This window comes from Palaemon carinicauda, chromosome 1 (genome assembly GCF_036898095.1).
Source record: "Palaemon carinicauda isolate YSFRI2023 chromosome 1, ASM3689809v2, whole genome shotgun sequence".
Taxonomy (NCBI): domain Eukaryota; kingdom Metazoa; phylum Arthropoda; class Malacostraca; order Decapoda; family Palaemonidae; genus Palaemon; species Palaemon carinicauda.
In genome coordinates, this window is record NC_090725.1 from 1949967 (window position 1) to 1967188 (window position 17222).

Here is a 17222-nt window from a genome sequence, read left to right on the forward strand (position 1 = left end):
GCGCTGGCGAAAAGAGGGGCGATCATCAGGAGAGCGCTGGCGAACAGGAGATCGCTGACGAACAGGAGAGCGCTGACGAGCAGGAGAGCGCCTGTGCGCTAACACTGCACGCGTAAGGGAAGAATCCCTTTGCCCCGAAGGGACCGTTGCCCATCGGGTGACGAGGTCAGGTTGCTGAACATCTGCCCCAGAAGTTGAAGGTCTGGAAGGCGTAGGAGACCGATCCCCAGAGAGGTCTAATGAAGCTGGAGCTGCAGGCTGTTTACGGCGAGGAGAGTCCCCTTCGGAGGAAGAAGGAGAAGATCCAAAAAGGCGCCTCTTAGCACCCTTATAAGGAGACGGGAGGCCCTTGCGACGTAGCGGACGGTGAGCCTTATGGCGAAGGCGGCCACGAGGAAGATCATCAGGACCATCAGTCCTCCGAAGGGGAGTCTCAGTCAAAGCACTCCCCTTAGAGGGAAGCTGGACAGCAGAAGAGCCCGTAGGACTCCCTTAGCCCTTCGCAGGATGTACGGAAGGGGGAGGAGAGCCGTCAGCACCAACATCCCCAACTGCACCTGCAGAGGATTGCCCTGCCCCGTCGGAGGCCTTTGCCACCACGACGTCGACGATAGACAGAGGATCTACCTCTGCTATCACCGGCGACTGCTTAACGGCGGCCCCCAACTGGACAAGGTCAATCAGGGCAACCCTGGAGGGCAAGCCCTTAAGCCCCAGGGAAGCCCAAATCTGAAAAAGATCATCGTTAGACAAAGATTCATCAATAACCTCCCCCGGGGGAGGAGGAGGAACCGCCCCGCTATGGGAGGCGACGCCCTCTCCCCCAACCCAAGGTCGGGAAACAGAACTAGGGCCTGCGCTCCCACTCGGCCGACCCTCCTTAGGAGCCGAACGAGGGGGAGCTTCGTAGGAGGTTTGGGCGGCGAAAGAAGAGTCCCGAGAACCCTCCTCCTTCAAGGCAACCCCAGAAGGAGAACGGTCTCTCTTGGACTTCTTCTTACGCCGACGGCCAAACCTCTCCCACTGGGAGGCAGACCACTCCCTGCACTCATTTTCCTGATCACACCGTCGGCCTCAACACTGCGGGCAAAGGGTGTGAGGATCAGTGTCCACGGCCGACATAAAAGTACCACGAGGGCGGCCGGCAATTCCAGGGCACGTACGCATAGTAATCATAAAGGTGGTCAACTTCTAACACACACACACAAACTGAAAGAGAAAGCAGAAAAAGATTAAAGGCTGTCAATGAGGACGATGGACAGACACATCTGTTCATCGCCGGAGCCAAAAGTGAAGTGAAGCAAATCACCGGTGTGTGGGGGGGAGGGGTAGCAAGCTATCCCTTCCCCTACCCCCGCTAACTAGCGCGGGGGTAATTAACCCTCGTTAAAAACTATTGGCTCGTCATTTCAGCTACGCTAAAAGGTAAACCCAATGTAAATAGCGTGGTTTGTATTTCGGTTACGGAACAAAGACAAATTTGGAAATAATTTGTATTTTTCCCAAATATACAAACCTGGTGCTCTTTACAGCGGAGATATATTTCGGCGACGGCTGAAATCAGCCGTTGAGATTTTTATGAGGAGTAATTACCCTCTGCTAGTTAGTGGGTAAAATCTGCCCTTAACTAACTGCTACTTGTCCTACAAGGGAGCTAGGGTGTTAATGACCACATTTTGTAGCCACCACAGAACGTAAGGTAAAAGTATCGAGGTTCCTGTGGGTTGTCTTTCATGTATTGGGCCATGAACGTGGTTTGCCATTTCCACACAACCGATTGCAGTACCTGCATTACAGAGAAATTCTTCTTTAATGCTAGGAACATGTTGATGACCCTGACGTCGTGAGTTTGATTTCGACAACCAGAGGGTAAGGAGCCTGGTTGTATGGCTCTCTCGATTACCTGTCTGATCCAGAAAGAAATGGAGTTCTTGGTGACCTTCCTTTTTACTGTCCCTGAGCTTACAAAGAGCCTGCTGATCTAAGGGCGGGCTCTGGCAGCTCTTGAAGATATTTCCTCAGCGCCCTTATTGGTCAGATCAACAGCTGATATAGATCATCTGTTACAGACCGTAGAGTATCCAGAAGGACCCAAACCTAGGATCCGCTACAACCGGATTTTGAGTCTTAGCCAACTCAGGGACGAAACTGAGTGTAACCTCCCCTTATCCACTTGAATGCCTGCTGCCAAAGGAAAGACCATGTAGTTTGCCAATTCTCTTTGCAGAGGCCAGTGCTAGCAAGAAAATCGTCTTTAGTGTCAAGTTACTATATGATGCTTAACAGAGGTTTGTAGGGTGCCCCTTTCAGACTGAGGGCAGGTGCATTCAAAGTTACGTTTGAGAGACAATTGCATCGAGGAAGAAATGTTAACTCAAGTCCAGTTTAAAAGGAAGGCATATGACATTAAGCAGAGCTTTTCCTTCCCGAGGTACAACAGAAACTCCGCTATCGTTGGCATTTGGGGCACTGAATGGAGCGATATCGGTCCATGACACCAACCAAAAAAGATAGACAGCTTTCCCTGATATACGACAGCAGAGGACTCCCGGAGGTATCCTGCCAATCTCTTGGGAACTGTTCTCGAAAAGCCTCTCTTTCCAAGGAGTTTCTGGATAACATCCAGGCGTGAAGATAAGATAGGATCGCTTGATGGTAAATTTTCACATGTAGTTGTCTGAGTGGATCAGGAAGAGGAGGGAGTTCCCTTGGTGCCTTTGTGAGCAGATGTAGAAGATCCGGGAACCATTCTGCATGTTGCCACAGCGGAGCTACTAGGGTCATCCAGAGGTCTTGAGATGCCCTGAACTAACTAAGCAGAAGAGGGGAATGCAAAGATGTCCAGCCAGACCAACAGTGGGTTTGGTACCAGGGAGCAGTACACCATTAGCTTCTGGTTCAGGGACACTGCAAACGGGTCGATTGTCAGCGAACCCAACAAACTCAAAACTTTGTTGGGTATCCATTGTTTCAAAGACCATTCGGACCCTAACATTCAAGTCCTCCTGCTCAGATTGTCCGCTAGCACATTCTTCTTGCGCGGGATGAACTGGGCTGAGACGTCTACCTAGTTGTCTTACGTCCATCTAAGGATTTCTACAGCTAGCTAGCTAGCAAAGGTGCAGTAAAAAAGTACCTCCTTGCTTGTTTATGAGTGACACTACCGTGGTGGTGTCACTCATCAGCACTACTGAGGGCCATGAAAGGAACTGATGGAATTGCTTGAGGACCAGAAAGGCTGCCCTTATTTCCAGGTTTATGTGATACTGTCATTCGGCATTGGACCAGTCCAAATGCTATGAGGTGCAACATGTGAGCCCCACCCTTCTTTTCAAGCATCTATGAAGAACAATAATTCATGAGGAGGAGAGAAAAGCTCTACTCCCCTAAGCAAACTGGTGTCTGACACCCACAAACTCAGGTCTCTCTTTTACTCTTACCCTACCGGCACCAAGGTGTTCGTAGGGTCTCGGTGCTGAGACCAAAAGGTCTTCACCTGCCATTGCAGAGAGCGGATGTAAGGGCAGCCATTGGGAACCAGCTTCTCCAAGGAGGTTAGGTGCCCCAGAAGCCTCTGCCACAGAAATGCTAGCAAGGCATCCTGCGAAAGAAACGGGTGCACCGACCGCTTCATTCTCTCAACTCATTACTTTGTTGTGAAGACTTTGCCTAGTTTGATCATGATCCTCACTCCTAAATATACCATTACCTGTGTGGGTTGCAGGGACGATTTCTTGTAATTTACCACAATCCCAAGATCCTTGCAAAAGGCGAGAAGACTGTCTCAATGGAGGAGGAGGGTCTCCCTCAAGTCTGCTAGAACTATCCAATCATCTAGGTAACAAAGCAAACAAATGTCATTCTTGAGGGCCTAGGTGGACACTAGGGTGAAGATCTAAGTGAACACCTGGGGTGCTGTGGACAGGCAGAAGCACAGCACCTTGAACTGGTATATCTTTCTGCTTAGTGTGTATCTCAAGTACTTCCTTGAGGAAGGATGAATGGGGATCTAGAAGTACGCATCATTCTATTCTATTTACCAAGGCACTTACCCCAATTTTGGGGGGTAGCCGACATCAAACTAATGAACAAATGGTGACCCTTCCTCTCTCTGCTCCTCCCAGCCAGACAAGGGATTCAGCCGAGTTTGGCTGGTACTGCTAGGGTACCACAGCTCACCCTCCCAGGTTATCCCCCACAGATGAAGTTTCATACGCTGAATCCCCTACTGCTGCTACTTCCGTGGTCACCAAGGCACCGAAGGAAGCAGCAGGCCCTACCGGAACTGCGTCACAATCGCTCGCCATTCATTCCTATTTTTAAAACATTCTCTTGCCCCTCTCACATCTATCCTCCTATCACCAAGAGTTTTCTTCACCCCATCCATCCACACAAACCTTGGCCTCCCTCTTGTATTTCTCCCATCAACTCTTGCATTCATCACCTTCTTTAGCAGACAGCCACAGCCACTTACCATTCTCTCAACAAGGCCAAACCACCTCAACACATTCATATCCAATCTAGCTGCTAGGATTCCTAACCCTATCTAATCGAGATACACCAGCCATACTCCTCAGACACTTCATCTCAAACTCATTCAATTTCTGTCTCTCCGTCACTCATTCCCCACAACTCCGATCCATACATCACAGTTGGTACAATCACGTTCCCATACAGAACTCTCTTTACATTCATGTCTAACCCTCTATTCTTTACCATTCCCTTCACTGGCCCCCAACACTTTGCATCCTTCATTCACTCTCTGACGTACATCTTCTTCCACTCCACCATTTGCTGCAACAACAGACCCCAAGTACTTAAACTGATCTACTTCCTCAAGTAACTCTCCATTCAACATGATTCAACCTCGCATCACCTTCCCTTCTCGTACATCTCATAACCTTATTCTTACCTACATCAACTATCAACTTCCTTCTCTCATACCGTTCCAAATTCTGTCATTAATCGACCAAGCTTCTCTTCCGAGTCTGCAACCAGTACAGTATCATCCACAAACACTGATTTACCTCCCACTCATGATCACTCTCGTCTATCAGTTTCAATCCTCGACCAAGCACTCGAGCTTTCACCTTTCTCATCACTCCATCAAGAAACAAGTTGAACCACCATGGCGACATCACATCCCTGTCTCAGCCCCACTCTCACTGGAAACCACTCACTCACTTTATTTCCTATCCTAACACACGCTTTACTACCTTTGTAGAAACATTTCACTGCTTGCAACCACCTTTCACCAATTCCATATAACTTCATCACATTCCACATCGCTTCCCTATTAACTCTATCATACGCTTTCTCCAGAGCTATAAAGACAACATACATCTCCTTGCCTTTTGCTAAATATTTCTCGCATATCTGCCTAACTGTAAAAATCTGATTCATACATCCCCTACCTCTTCTAAAACTACCCTACTGCATTCTGTTTTTCCCTAATCCTATTAGTCAGTACTCTACCATACACTTCTCCAACCACAACTCAACAAACTAATACCCCTTGAATTACAACACTCAAGCACATCTCCCTTACCCTTACGCATCCTTGAGTTCAAACAATATCATGAAGTCCTCTGGTCTGATGGCCTGTCTGACTGTTTGGGCCACCTCCATCTTCAATGGAGTCTATTAGACAAACTCGTTCAAACCTGAGGTCAATGACTGATCTCTTGCTGCCAGACACCATTTTTTACAAGAAATAACCAACTGTAGAAGCCCAAAGAGCCTGTTTCTTTGCAAATCCCTTTGCGTAGGAACCTGTCATTGTTGGATGGAGGGTCAGTGGAGGGCGAGAGCATGTGAGTGGGACAATGTATCCTCCTCGAAGTACAAAGACTGACCAAGGCCCAGCCCCGTGGAGCATCCACCTCTGCCAACTGCTCTGCAGACATCTCCAACCGGTGGACTGGTCGGGTAAAATCCCCTCCCCAACAGGAATGCCCATGTTCTCCCCTCTTGCTGCCTCTGCACTTAAATTGAAAGGGATGCTTAGTACCATGAGGTTATGCTGCCTGATTCAGTGGCTGCACAGACTTTCTGGCACCCTAGCACTTCACCGCAGACGATTTCTGTGATAGTGGTGCCGCAGAGTAAGGGCATGAAGTCATGGCCCTATAGAGAAGAGAGTCCTGGCTGGCCATCTTCCATCTGTCTGCTACCACCTCAATGTCCTCTATGTTAGAAAGGGAGGGACCGTCCATCGAAGCGTTGCATAAATTCATCACCTCTCTCCTTGGCACTTGCCTCCAGAGTCCATCAAGGCATTGCATAACTTCATCACTTCTCTCCTTGGCACCTGCCTCTGGAATTTCAAGATAACCGCATTGAGCCTTCTGAAAATCCAGTTGACCCACTGGTTAATGATGTTATGTGTCAGGAACTCGGGGTTCTTGCTCCCAACAAGAGGAAGGCTGACATTAGCCTCCCTCTTTTGCGTCATCTTCATTCTTGATAAGGTAGCCCACAGACTCAAACCAGCAGACAAACCAAGAAACGGATTGCAAAGCACACTTGGGAACCCGATCCATGTTGGTTGCGTTTGCCTCAGAGAAGTTCACCGGCAAATTCATCAGCTTGTCCAGGGATGAATTCTGCATCAGAGCCAGAATTACCAGATCCAAGGGTAGTAGAAATGGGTCGTCCTCCACACTCATACTATTTCCTCTGACATACGTACAGCAGAGGAAGAAAACGAGACGAGTTCACAGACCACAGGGACTGTGATGTTGCTGCCACCTGGGCGTAAGCCCTCTTCTTTGCTTGACCGCCCTTGACGAAGGCAAATCTACCCTGGTCTTGGTGGGCCTTGGAGTGTTGCAAAAGATGTCTAGGACTGTGTCCTTGCCCTACACTAGAACTTAATCTGGCTCACCCAAATGAATTGATCTTATGAATGAAAAATAAGAATAGCAGAAAGACATGATCTGCGTCTTTCTGTTCCAAGGAGATCTTGGGGCTGGAAGACTCGGGCAGCACCCGATCTAGTGTTCCGAACAGTCATCGAATGGTTTCTTCTCCTCCGAGCTACCACCCATACCAGCCCAGGGAGGGTCTAGGTTGTCAACATTAGTCCATGTTACAGAGGAATGAGCCTTTGAAGGGATGCCGCTGTGTTCTGGTCTTGCTGGAACTGACATTGTAGCCGACTGACCCTCCCCTTGCACTAGTCGCTCGGACCTCAAGCACCAGTTCCTGGGAATAGTCTTTGTGTCCTTCCTCTTTCACAGATGGATGTTAACGTCGGCTGAGAGAGGAGGACTCTCCTTCTTCTCTATCTCCTCCGACCCTGCAACTTCGGAGACAGCGGGATGAGTTCTGCTGTAGCAGCGTAAGGCTAATGTCAAACTACTTCTATAGGCGAAAGCCTACAGTTGTCCGTAAACAGGACCTCCCTAGGAGATCTTGTTCCTCTGCTGGTTCAAGGGTGAACGCTGTGTGCGCGACGGACATGATGAGGAGGGAGAAGGATCCAAGTAATCTCTTAACTCTGTCGTTGTCCAGCTCCAAAAAGCTATGCTCCGATGAACTGGAGCAGGGCATGGATGAATCCAAAGCCCTTCAGTGGAATCTCCAAGTTGGGGAGACCACTCAGGGGAAGGGCTCCTCTTCCGCGCACAGGAAGGGCGATCAACTCCTGTTGCCACTGGCGGCAGCTCTCCCCGCAAGCAAGAAGATTGGTGACCAACACCTGGAGGCGCACCTTCGGACAGCTCATTCTACTTTCCCTCTGGCTGTGCGAACCCTGACAGAGGATCCAAATCTTGAACTGTCCTTAGGACATAGCCTGAGATAGACTCAGGGCTCACCATGGAGGAATTCCCTGGCAAGTAACTCCGAAGAGTGCTTGTCAGCAACTGCTCCCGCCCATCCAATGAAGCAGAACGAACGATGGGGCGAGCAGAAGCAGAGGTCAAGACAGCCGGACAGATGAGAGACTCTTTCGGTCTACGATATATGGAGTCTCGAGAGGGAAAATGGTGATCAACCCCTGGTAAGGCTGTTCACTTCCACTGCGTGCCCAACTGCCAGGCCTCTAGAAACTTTTTTATACACAGAGAGCCCGTAAGCCCCAAGGAAGGCCACCATATCAGCAGAATGTGACTCCTCCACGACAGTGGCCGGTGCTACTTCACTATGGGAAGTAACAGAGGACCAGGAATGTAGGGTTGTCAAACGAGCACCACTCATATTTGACCTACCCCAAGAGGAAGATGACTGAACAGTCAGAATGGCGAAATTGAGCCAATGTAGTCAGTAGGGGAGGTTTCTCCCCTTTCGAGGATGAACCCAAAGGGAAAGAATCCCTTTTAGCCTTCTTCCATCATCTGCTAAACCTTATCTACTGGGAGGACGACCACTCATGACACTCGTCGCATGGAAACTCCTGTGTGCAAGAGTGACCCCTACACGCAGGGCAGAGAACTTGAGCATCAGTCTCCACCACCGACATGAAAGTGCCGCACCGACGCCCTTCAATGACAGGTAAAATACAAATGGTTTTTGATCCCTATGGGCATAAACACCTGTAAAAGAAAAAAGTAAAGTCTTTAACTTTTAGGCCAGTTTATTTCGTAGAGAAATTTTTATTTGATTTACAACGTGAAAGTATGACAACGTCTGTACACCACCTAGCCGAAATAAAAAGTGACAGTTTGTTGCTATTGCTGGTGTGAGCAAGGAGGGACGGTCTACTAATACTCCGCTAACCATCTGAGGGTAATCACTCCTCGTAAAAAGCTTAACGGCTGGTTCCAGCTATCCCCAAAATAGATCTCCACTGTAAAGAACGTAATGGTTTGTATATATTGTTGGAGCAGATATATATCTATAGTAAAAATGACAAATTCGAAGATAATTTGTATTTTTCCTAACCATACAAACCTTAGCTATTTACAGAGGGTTTACCTTTTAGCGCAGCTGAAATGACGAGCCAATAGTTTTAACGAGGGTTAATTACCCCCGCGCTAGTTAGCGGGGGGGTGGGGAAGGGTAGCTTGCTACCCCTCCCCCCTCCACACACCGGTGACTTGCTTCACTTCACTTAGAGGTAGGACTTGACTTGGGGGTCAGGGATGGCGGGCACATATGTGTAAATAGCTAAGGTTTGTATGGTTAGGAAAAATACAAATTATCTTCGAATTTGTCAATTGTTCCGTAACCGAAATACAAACCACGCTATTTACAGAGGGTGACTTACCCCTTAGGAAGGGTGGAAAGTCCCCAGCCTTACTGACTTCGGCTTGCCCGGGGGCTCGATCCCTCAGTGAGCAGCACTAGAGAGAGGGAGCCCCTGTACCTCACAAGTTCCTAGCATCGCTAGGAACTAGTGGCCTACATAAGCAGTGTGAGGAGGAGAGTGTGACTCGTCCTATGAAGTTGACCTTGAGACCTTCAGATAGGAATTCTAGGATAGGACGTTCCCCATACCACCTCGTCAGGGTATGGGAGACGCAACAGTATTAAGCTTAATACTAGGAGCACAAAGAAGCATGGGTTACCTGCAGAGGTCGAGGTCAGCTATGCGAGGACCAGGATGCTGCTTCCCCAAGAGAGGGGAGAATGAAGAAAGAAGTAAGGGTCAGACATACTCTTTCATTCACGCAGACTAAGACCGGGTAACAACGCCCTCAACCTACTGCTACTTGTCCAAAAAGGAGCCTGAGGTTAGACCAGCTGTTGTGCAGCCACCACAGGGCCAATAGAAAACGTATCGAGGCTCCTGTGGGTCACGTCTTGCAGGTAGTGGGCTGTGAAGGTCGTTTGACGCTTCCAGACCCCAGCTTGAAGTACCTGCGTCACAGAGAAGTTTCTCTTGAAGGCCAGGGATGTAGCAATACCCCTGACATCGTGGGCCCGAGGGCGACGTGACGGAGGAGGGTCAGGATTCAGGGCATGGTGGATAACCCTTCAAATCCAAGCTGAGATGGTGTTCCTGGTGACCCTCCTCTTTGTCCTGCCTGTGCTCACAAACAAAGCTCGCACATGAGGACGAACTGCAGCCGTTCTCTTCAAGTAGTGCCTCAGACACCTCACTGGACATAGTAGCAGCTGGTCTGGGTCGTTTGTTACAGAACGGAGACTCGCGATCCTGAAAGAGTCGAACCGACGATCCGGCACTCCAGGATTCTGAGTCTTGGCCACAAACTCAGGGACGAACCTGCACGTTACCTCCCCCCATCCCCTTGAATGGGCGATGTCGTACGAGAGACCATGAAGTTCACTATCTCGCTTGGCCGAAGCCAAGGCGAGTAGGAAAGCCGTCTTCCAAGACAGGTGGCGATCGGAGGCCTGGCGTAATGGCTCGAAGGGAGATCTCTAAAGAGACTTGAGGACTCGAACCACGTTCCAAGGAGGGGGTCTCACTTCCGACTGGGGGCAGGTAAGCTCATAGCTACGTATGAGTAAAGAGAGTTCTAGCGATGAAGAAATATCCACGCCCTTCAATCTGAAGGCCAAGCTTAAGGCTGAGCGATAGCCTTTCACTGCCGAGACAGAAAGGCGCATTTCTTCTCGCAGATACACAAGGAAGTCCGCTATTGCTGGAATAGTGGCATCGAGTGGAGAGATACCCCTTCCACGACACCAACCACAAAAGACTCTCCACTTTGCTTGGTAGACTCCCTCAGAGGACCTTCGCAGGTGCCGAGACATTCTCTCCGCAACCTGTTGCGAAAAGCCTCTCTCCGCGAGGAGACGCTGGATAGTCTCCAGGCGTGAAGCCGAAGCGAGGCTACGGCCCTGTGAGGGACGCCGGAGTGGGGTTGTCTGAGAAGCTCGTGTCGTGGAGGAAGCTCCCTTGGGAGTTCCGTCAGGAGTTACAGAAGGTCCGGAAACCATTCCGCGTGATGCCATAGCAGAGCTACCAGAGTCATCGAACAGTTGACCGATAGTCTGGTCCTGTTGAGCACCCTTCTCATCAGACAGAACGGAGGGAAGGCGTACACGTCGATGTTGTCCCACCGTTGCTGGAAAGCATCTTGCCAGAGTGCCTTGGGGTCCGGGACTGGTGAGCAGTACAGGGGCAGCTTGAAGTTCAAGACTGTCGCGAACAAGTCCACAGTCGGGGAACCCCACAAAGTCAGCACTTTGTTGGCTATCTGAGGATCCAAAGACCACTCGGTACTCACTTTCTGCGAAGCCCTGCTCAGACTGTCGGCGAGCACATTCCTCTTGCCAGGAATGAAGCGAGCTGATAGTGTTATCGAGTGGGTTTCGGTCCACCTCAGAGTCTCTACTGCAAGATGGGATAGCTGTTGCGAAAAAGTGCCTCCCTGCTTGTTGATATAAGCCACTACCATGGTGTTGTCGCTCATCACCACCACGGAGTGACCCGCCAGGGACCGTTGGAACTGCTGAAGAGCCAGAAAGACGGCCTTCAATTCTAGCAGGTTAATGTGTAGGCACTTTTCTGATTCTGACCAAAGGCCTGAGGCCCTCTGGTTCAGAACGTGCGCCCCCCACCCTTCTTTTGACGCGTCCAAAAACAGAGTCAATTCCGGGGGGAGGACGGGAAGACTCACTCCCTTCCGCAGGTTCTCGTCGGCCAGCCACCACCGCAAGTCCGTCTGTTCCAGAGACCCCATTGGGATCCGAATGTCCGGGGAATCGGATCCTTGATTCCACCGGGACTCTAGCCGCCATTGAAGGGATCTCATCCTGAGGCGGCTGTTTGGAACCAGACGGGCCAGGGAGGATAGGTGGCCTAAGAGACGCAACCACGATTGGGCGGGGAGTTCTTTTCGCCTGAGGAAGGGTTCCGCCACCCTCCTCAGCCTTGCTATCCGGTCGTCTGATGGAAAGGCTTTGTGGATATTGGTGTCTATTAGCATGCCTAGATAAACCAGTCGTTGGGACGGCTGCAGAGAGGACTTCTCGAGGTTTACCACGATCCCCAGATCCTGGCAAAGATCCAGAAGCCTGTCTCGGTGCCGAAGAAGGGTCGACTCCGAGTCTGCTAGGATCAGCCAATCGTCCAGGTAACGAAGGAGACGAATGCCGTTCCTGTGCGCCCAAGATGAAATCAGGGTGAACACTCTGGTGAACACCTGAGGAGCTGTGGAGAAACCGAAACACAGCACCTTGAACTGGTAGATCTTGTTGTCTAAGCAGAATCTCAGGTACTTCCTGGAAGACGGATGGATTGGGATCTGGAAGTACGCGTCCTTTAGATCCAGTGTACACATGAAGTCTTGTGGTCTCACCGCAAGTCTGACCGTGTCTGCTGTCTCCATGCTGAACCGGGTTTGTTTGACAAACCTTTTCAGAGCTGAGAGATCGATGACGGGTCTCCAGCCTCCAGTAGCCTTCTCTACAAGAAAGAGTCGACTGAAGAAGCCTGGGGAGCCGTCCACGACCCCCTGGAGAGCACCCTTCTCGAGCATGGTCTCGACTTCGGCCTGAAGGGCCAGCCCCTTTGCCGATCCCGTGGCATAGGAGCTCAACGACACTGGATTCGCTGTCAGGGGAGGTTGAGATGTTGTGAACGCGACGCGATAACCTTGGCCGATCACAGAGACCGTCCAAGCATCGGCCCCGTGTTGCTGCCACCTGCGGACGCAACGCTGAAAGCATCCCCCCACAGGTGGACATGCAGGGGGACTGCCACCCCTAGGAGTCTTGCCTCCCCTGGAGGACTTACCGACCCTCTTGACCTTGGCTGGAAAGGGCTGGGGCTTAGACACCACCTTCTTAGCTGCCGGTGCCTGTTTGGGAGCCTTACGAGGCTGTTGCTGCTGTTGTGGCGGGGCTGGAGGCTTATAGGGCCGAGTTGTAAGGGCCCTGTGGAGGAGGGAGTCCGTGCTGGATTTCCTCCACCTCTCAGCCGTTCACTCCATGTCTTGAGGCTCAAACAGGTTCTCCCCCAGAAGGGAAGCATGTCGGAGCCTACACACATCTACGGTGGGGACCTTCGGATGGAATCTCTCGGACACAGCATCGCGACGCTTCAACACCGAGTTGGCCCACAGGGTGGTAACCTGGTGCGCCAAAAACTCGATGGAGCGGGTGCCCGAGAGCAAGAAGGTCTCTAGGGCCTTCCTATTGGTCTCCTTGGACAAGTCCTTCGATCGCAATAGGATGCCCAGAGATCCTAGCCAGAAGTCCAGCCACGAAGTGGCCTGCATGGCACACTTAGCGACCTTCTCGTGGTTAAGGATCTCTGCCGCCGAGAACGACACCTGCCGGGCAGAGAGTTTCTCAAGGGGAACTCCCTTCGCCAGCTCCTCCACAGAGTGATGGAGAGGAAGAGCGAGGTTGTGCTCACCCAGGATCTCGAAATACCTCCTCTGCTGGAGGCGAGGAGGAGGGATGAGCTTGTTCCCGGCAGTGGAACGACTGGAGGAGGCAAGAAGTGCGAGCTGAGCGTTGGCCCTAGCCCTGGCACTCTTCAGCCCCCGAGACCAGGGCAGAGCTGCAATGGTCTTAGGGGCCTTCCGAACGTCAAACACTTCATCCAGAATCGTGTCTTTGCCTTCACGGGGGGCGATGACTGGATCCGTAAGCCCGTTAAGTTGCCTTATCAGGCTTAGGACCTGCCAGAAGGCATGTTCGGATTCTTGCTGTTCTCCTCCCTGCGGGCTGGCAGCTAAGTCTCCTGGCCCAGGAATCTCTTCCTGGGGTGATACGTGGACATTCCCCTGGGTAGTCGTGGGTTCCTGACGGATCCTTGCAGAGGATTTAGGGACGGTCTTGGAATCCTTGGGTTCCCTCCTGGGAGGGATACAGGATCCCAACAACGAGGTTCGAGGGGCCCCTTCCTCACGAGACGATTCTCCTGCCTGAAGCGAAGTCTCCCCCCCCCTGGTGCCGAGGGGAAGACTACCGCCCCACTGGACTCACCTGAGGACGGAAAGGCCTCGTCCACGGGAGAAGGAGAGAGTACTCGTGCAGGAGAAGGGACCTTCGCGACCGACCTCTTGGGAACCAACTTCGCCCTGGGGGAAGTCACCACGAAGTCCACTTCTCTCTTTCTCTTCAGCGTAGGAGAGACAGCCGTTGGTTTGTTACCCTGGCCGGCGAGTGCTGGTTTCATAACCCTCACTAAAGCCCGTGCCAGAGGACCAAACCAAGTCTGCTGCTCCAAGGACACAGAGTCCGAAATCCTTGCTAAAGGGAAAGGGATCGGGCGATCCTTTGGAGTGGACACGATGGTACCTGCCTGAAAAGAAGGTGGGGAAGAATGATGTACTAACCTCTCCTCGTCCTGCACTACCAACCTGTGTTTGGATGGAGGTGATCCCGAGTGCCGTCAAGGAGCACGCGTTCCTGCTGCTACCACCGGCTGCGGAATTCGCCGCGAACGATGGTCGCGCAAGGGCGAATGGTCGCGCGGGCGCACAAACGAGCGGTCGCGCGGGCGAGTGGGCGCGAGGGTGGGCAGGTAAATGAACGCGTGTCCGAGGCGACGAACGCAAGCGTTGGCGCGACGGCGAGGGAACGCGCTGCCGCGTAGGTGAGGAAGATCGCTGGCGATGTAGATCCACAGGCGATCGATGACGAGGTGGTGAGTGCAGTCGCTCAAGTTAACGATGGCGCGATGTGGCATGTCGACGCACTGGCGTGCGATGGTGAGCAGCATGCGCAGGTGAAGGACCGCGTAATGGTAAGCGATGGCGAGTAGCATGCGCAGGTGAACGATCGCGTGATGGGGTGCAATGGTGATCAGCATCCGCAGGAGGGCGATCGCGCAGGGGCGAGCGATGGCGAGCAGCATGCGCAGGAGGGCGATGGCGTGATGACGAGCGATGGCGATCAGCATGTGCAAGTGGGCGATCGTGTGATGGGGTGCGATGGTGATCAGCATGCGCAGGAGGGCGATCGTGCAGGGGCGAGCGATAGCGAGCAGCATGCGCAGGAGGGCGATCGTGCAATGGCGAGCGATGGTGAGCAGCATGCGCAGGCGGGCGATCGCGCGATGGCGAGCTAGAAGCTGGCGAACCATGTTCCTTCAGGAGCGTTGGAGAACGTTGGCGCGCTAGCTGTCGCTGTTGAATAGGCGATACTAAGATCGCCTGTGCGCGCTGGCAAGCAGGTGAACGCTGGCGAGGAGGTAATCGCTGGCGAGCAGAAGGTCGACGCGTGTCATCTGAAAGGACAGGTGGCGCGGCGCGTTCACGAGCAGGAACTGGGAGATCGCTGGCGCGTTGGCGAACATGTGTTTTTGACACACGCGCTGCACGATGTTGCGTAGCCACAGGACCAGGCAGATGGTGAGCAGGGAGTTCAGCAGGAACTAAAGGGTGGTCAGAAACCGCAGGGCGATGGTCCTCAAATGAGCGCTGACGCTCGGAAGAGAGCTGACGAGCAGGAGAGCGCTGGCGAGGGGGGCGAACATCAGGAGATACCCGACGAGCAGGCGAGCGTCGGCGAGCAGGATATCGTCGACGAGCAGGAGAGCGCTGAAGATCAGGAGAGCGCTGGCGAGCAGGAGAGCGCTTGTGCGCTAGCACTGCTCGCGTAAGGGAAGGATCCCTTAGCCCCGAAGGGACCGTTGCCCGTCGGGTGACGAGTTCTCCAGAAGGCGAAGATCTGGCAGGAGATGGTGAGCGGTCTGCAGAGAGGTTCGAGGGCGGAGCTGTAGGTTGAGGCTGACGAGGAGAGTCCCCCCCGGAGGATGAAGACCCAAAAAGGCGCCTCTTAGTCCCCCTGTAAGGGGAAGGGAGGCCCTTGTGGCATAGCGGACGGTGAGCCTTACGGCGGAGGCGGCCTCGGGGAAGATCGTCGGGACCATCGGTCCTCCGAAGGGGAGTCTCCGTTAAAGCACTTCCCTCAGAAGGAAGCTGAGCAGCAGCCGAGACCGAAGGACTCACTTCCCCCTTCGAAGGATGTACGGAAGGAGGAGGAGAGCCTTTAGCACCATCACCCGCAACAGCACCTGCGGCGGAAGGCCCAGCCACGTCGGAGGCCTCTGTCACCACGACGTCGACAATAGACAGAGGGTCTACCTCTGCTACCGCCGGCGACTGCTTAACAGCGGCCCCCAACGAGACAAGGTCAATAAGAACGACCCTGGAGGGCAAGCCCTTAAGCCCCAGGGACGACCAAATCTGTAAAAGATCATCACTGGATAAGGCATTATCAATAACCTCCCCCGGGAGGAGGAGGGGGAACCGCCTCGCTATGGGAGGCGACGCCCTCTCCCCCCACCGAAGGTCGGGAAACAGAACAAGGGCCTGCGCTCCCACTCGGCCGACTCTCCTTAGGAGGCGGACGAGGGGGAGCTTCGGAGGAGGTTTGGGCGGCGGAAGAAGAGTCCCGAGAACCTTCCTCCTTCAAGGCTAACCCCGGAGGAGAACGGTCTCTCTTGGACTTCTTCTTACGCCGACGGCCAAACCTCTCCCACTGGGAGGCAGACCACTCCCTGCACTCACGGCACATGTTCTGGTCACACCGTCGGCCCCGACATTGAGGGCAGAGGGTGTGCGGATCCGTATTTACGTCCGACATGAAAGTCCCACAAGGACGACCGGCAACTCCAGGGCATGTACGCATTGTAAAGAAATAACTGAAGGTCAACTTCCAACCAACACACACGCTGAAAAGGAAAAGCAGAAAATTAAAGGCTGTCACGAGGGCGATGAGCAGACACGTCTGATCACCGCCGAGCCAAAAGTGAAGTGAAGCAAGTCACCAGTGTGTGGAGGGGGAGGGGTAGCAAGCTACCCTTCCCCACCCCCCCGCTAACTAGCGCGGGGGTAATTAAACCTCGTTAAAACTATTGGCTCGTCATTTCAGCTGCGCTAAAAGGTAAACCCTCTGTAAATAGCGTGGTTTGTATCTCGGTTACGGAACAAAGCAAAATTATTTGTATTAGGTGTTGAAAAAATGAAGTTTTTCTTACCTCAATAACAAGATTCTAAAATAAAATATTACTTACCCTGGAAGTGCAGATGACATCTTTTAAATTAATGTTCATCCAGTTATCGCAAGACACTAGGTTGCCATTGTATGTCTCCCCATTTTTAAGTTCCACCAACATAGGGTGGTTTTGGGCTGTTTTCAGTAGAGATAATGGTAACTGCAAAATAAAAAGGTGATCAATATGCAAAATTTTATGTTCTCCAAGTCAAATCGCTCATTTAACTTACAGTGTTGTATAATGTACCTTATAGCCAGGCACATTATGGTGTACTTAAAGAAAGGTCATCTAAATATCAATTTTTTTTGGTAACTTATATTATTCCTAATTATATAAACCAAAGTCCTTTACT

General features: G+C 52.1%; 1 protein-coding gene across 1 annotated transcript in view; it reads right to left on the reverse strand.

Annotated features, from left to right (window-relative positions):
• Nucleotides 1-17222, reverse strand: part of LOC137646426 (U6 snRNA-associated Sm-like protein LSm4) — a 55392-nt gene that overhangs the window by 14657 nt on the left and 23513 nt on the right. The window contains exon 2 of the mRNA XM_068379528.1: nucleotides 16889-17029. Within this exon, the coding sequence (XP_068235629.1) occupies nucleotides 16889-17029 (141 nt within the window). The remainder of the gene's footprint in view (nucleotides 1-16888; nucleotides 17030-17222) is intronic.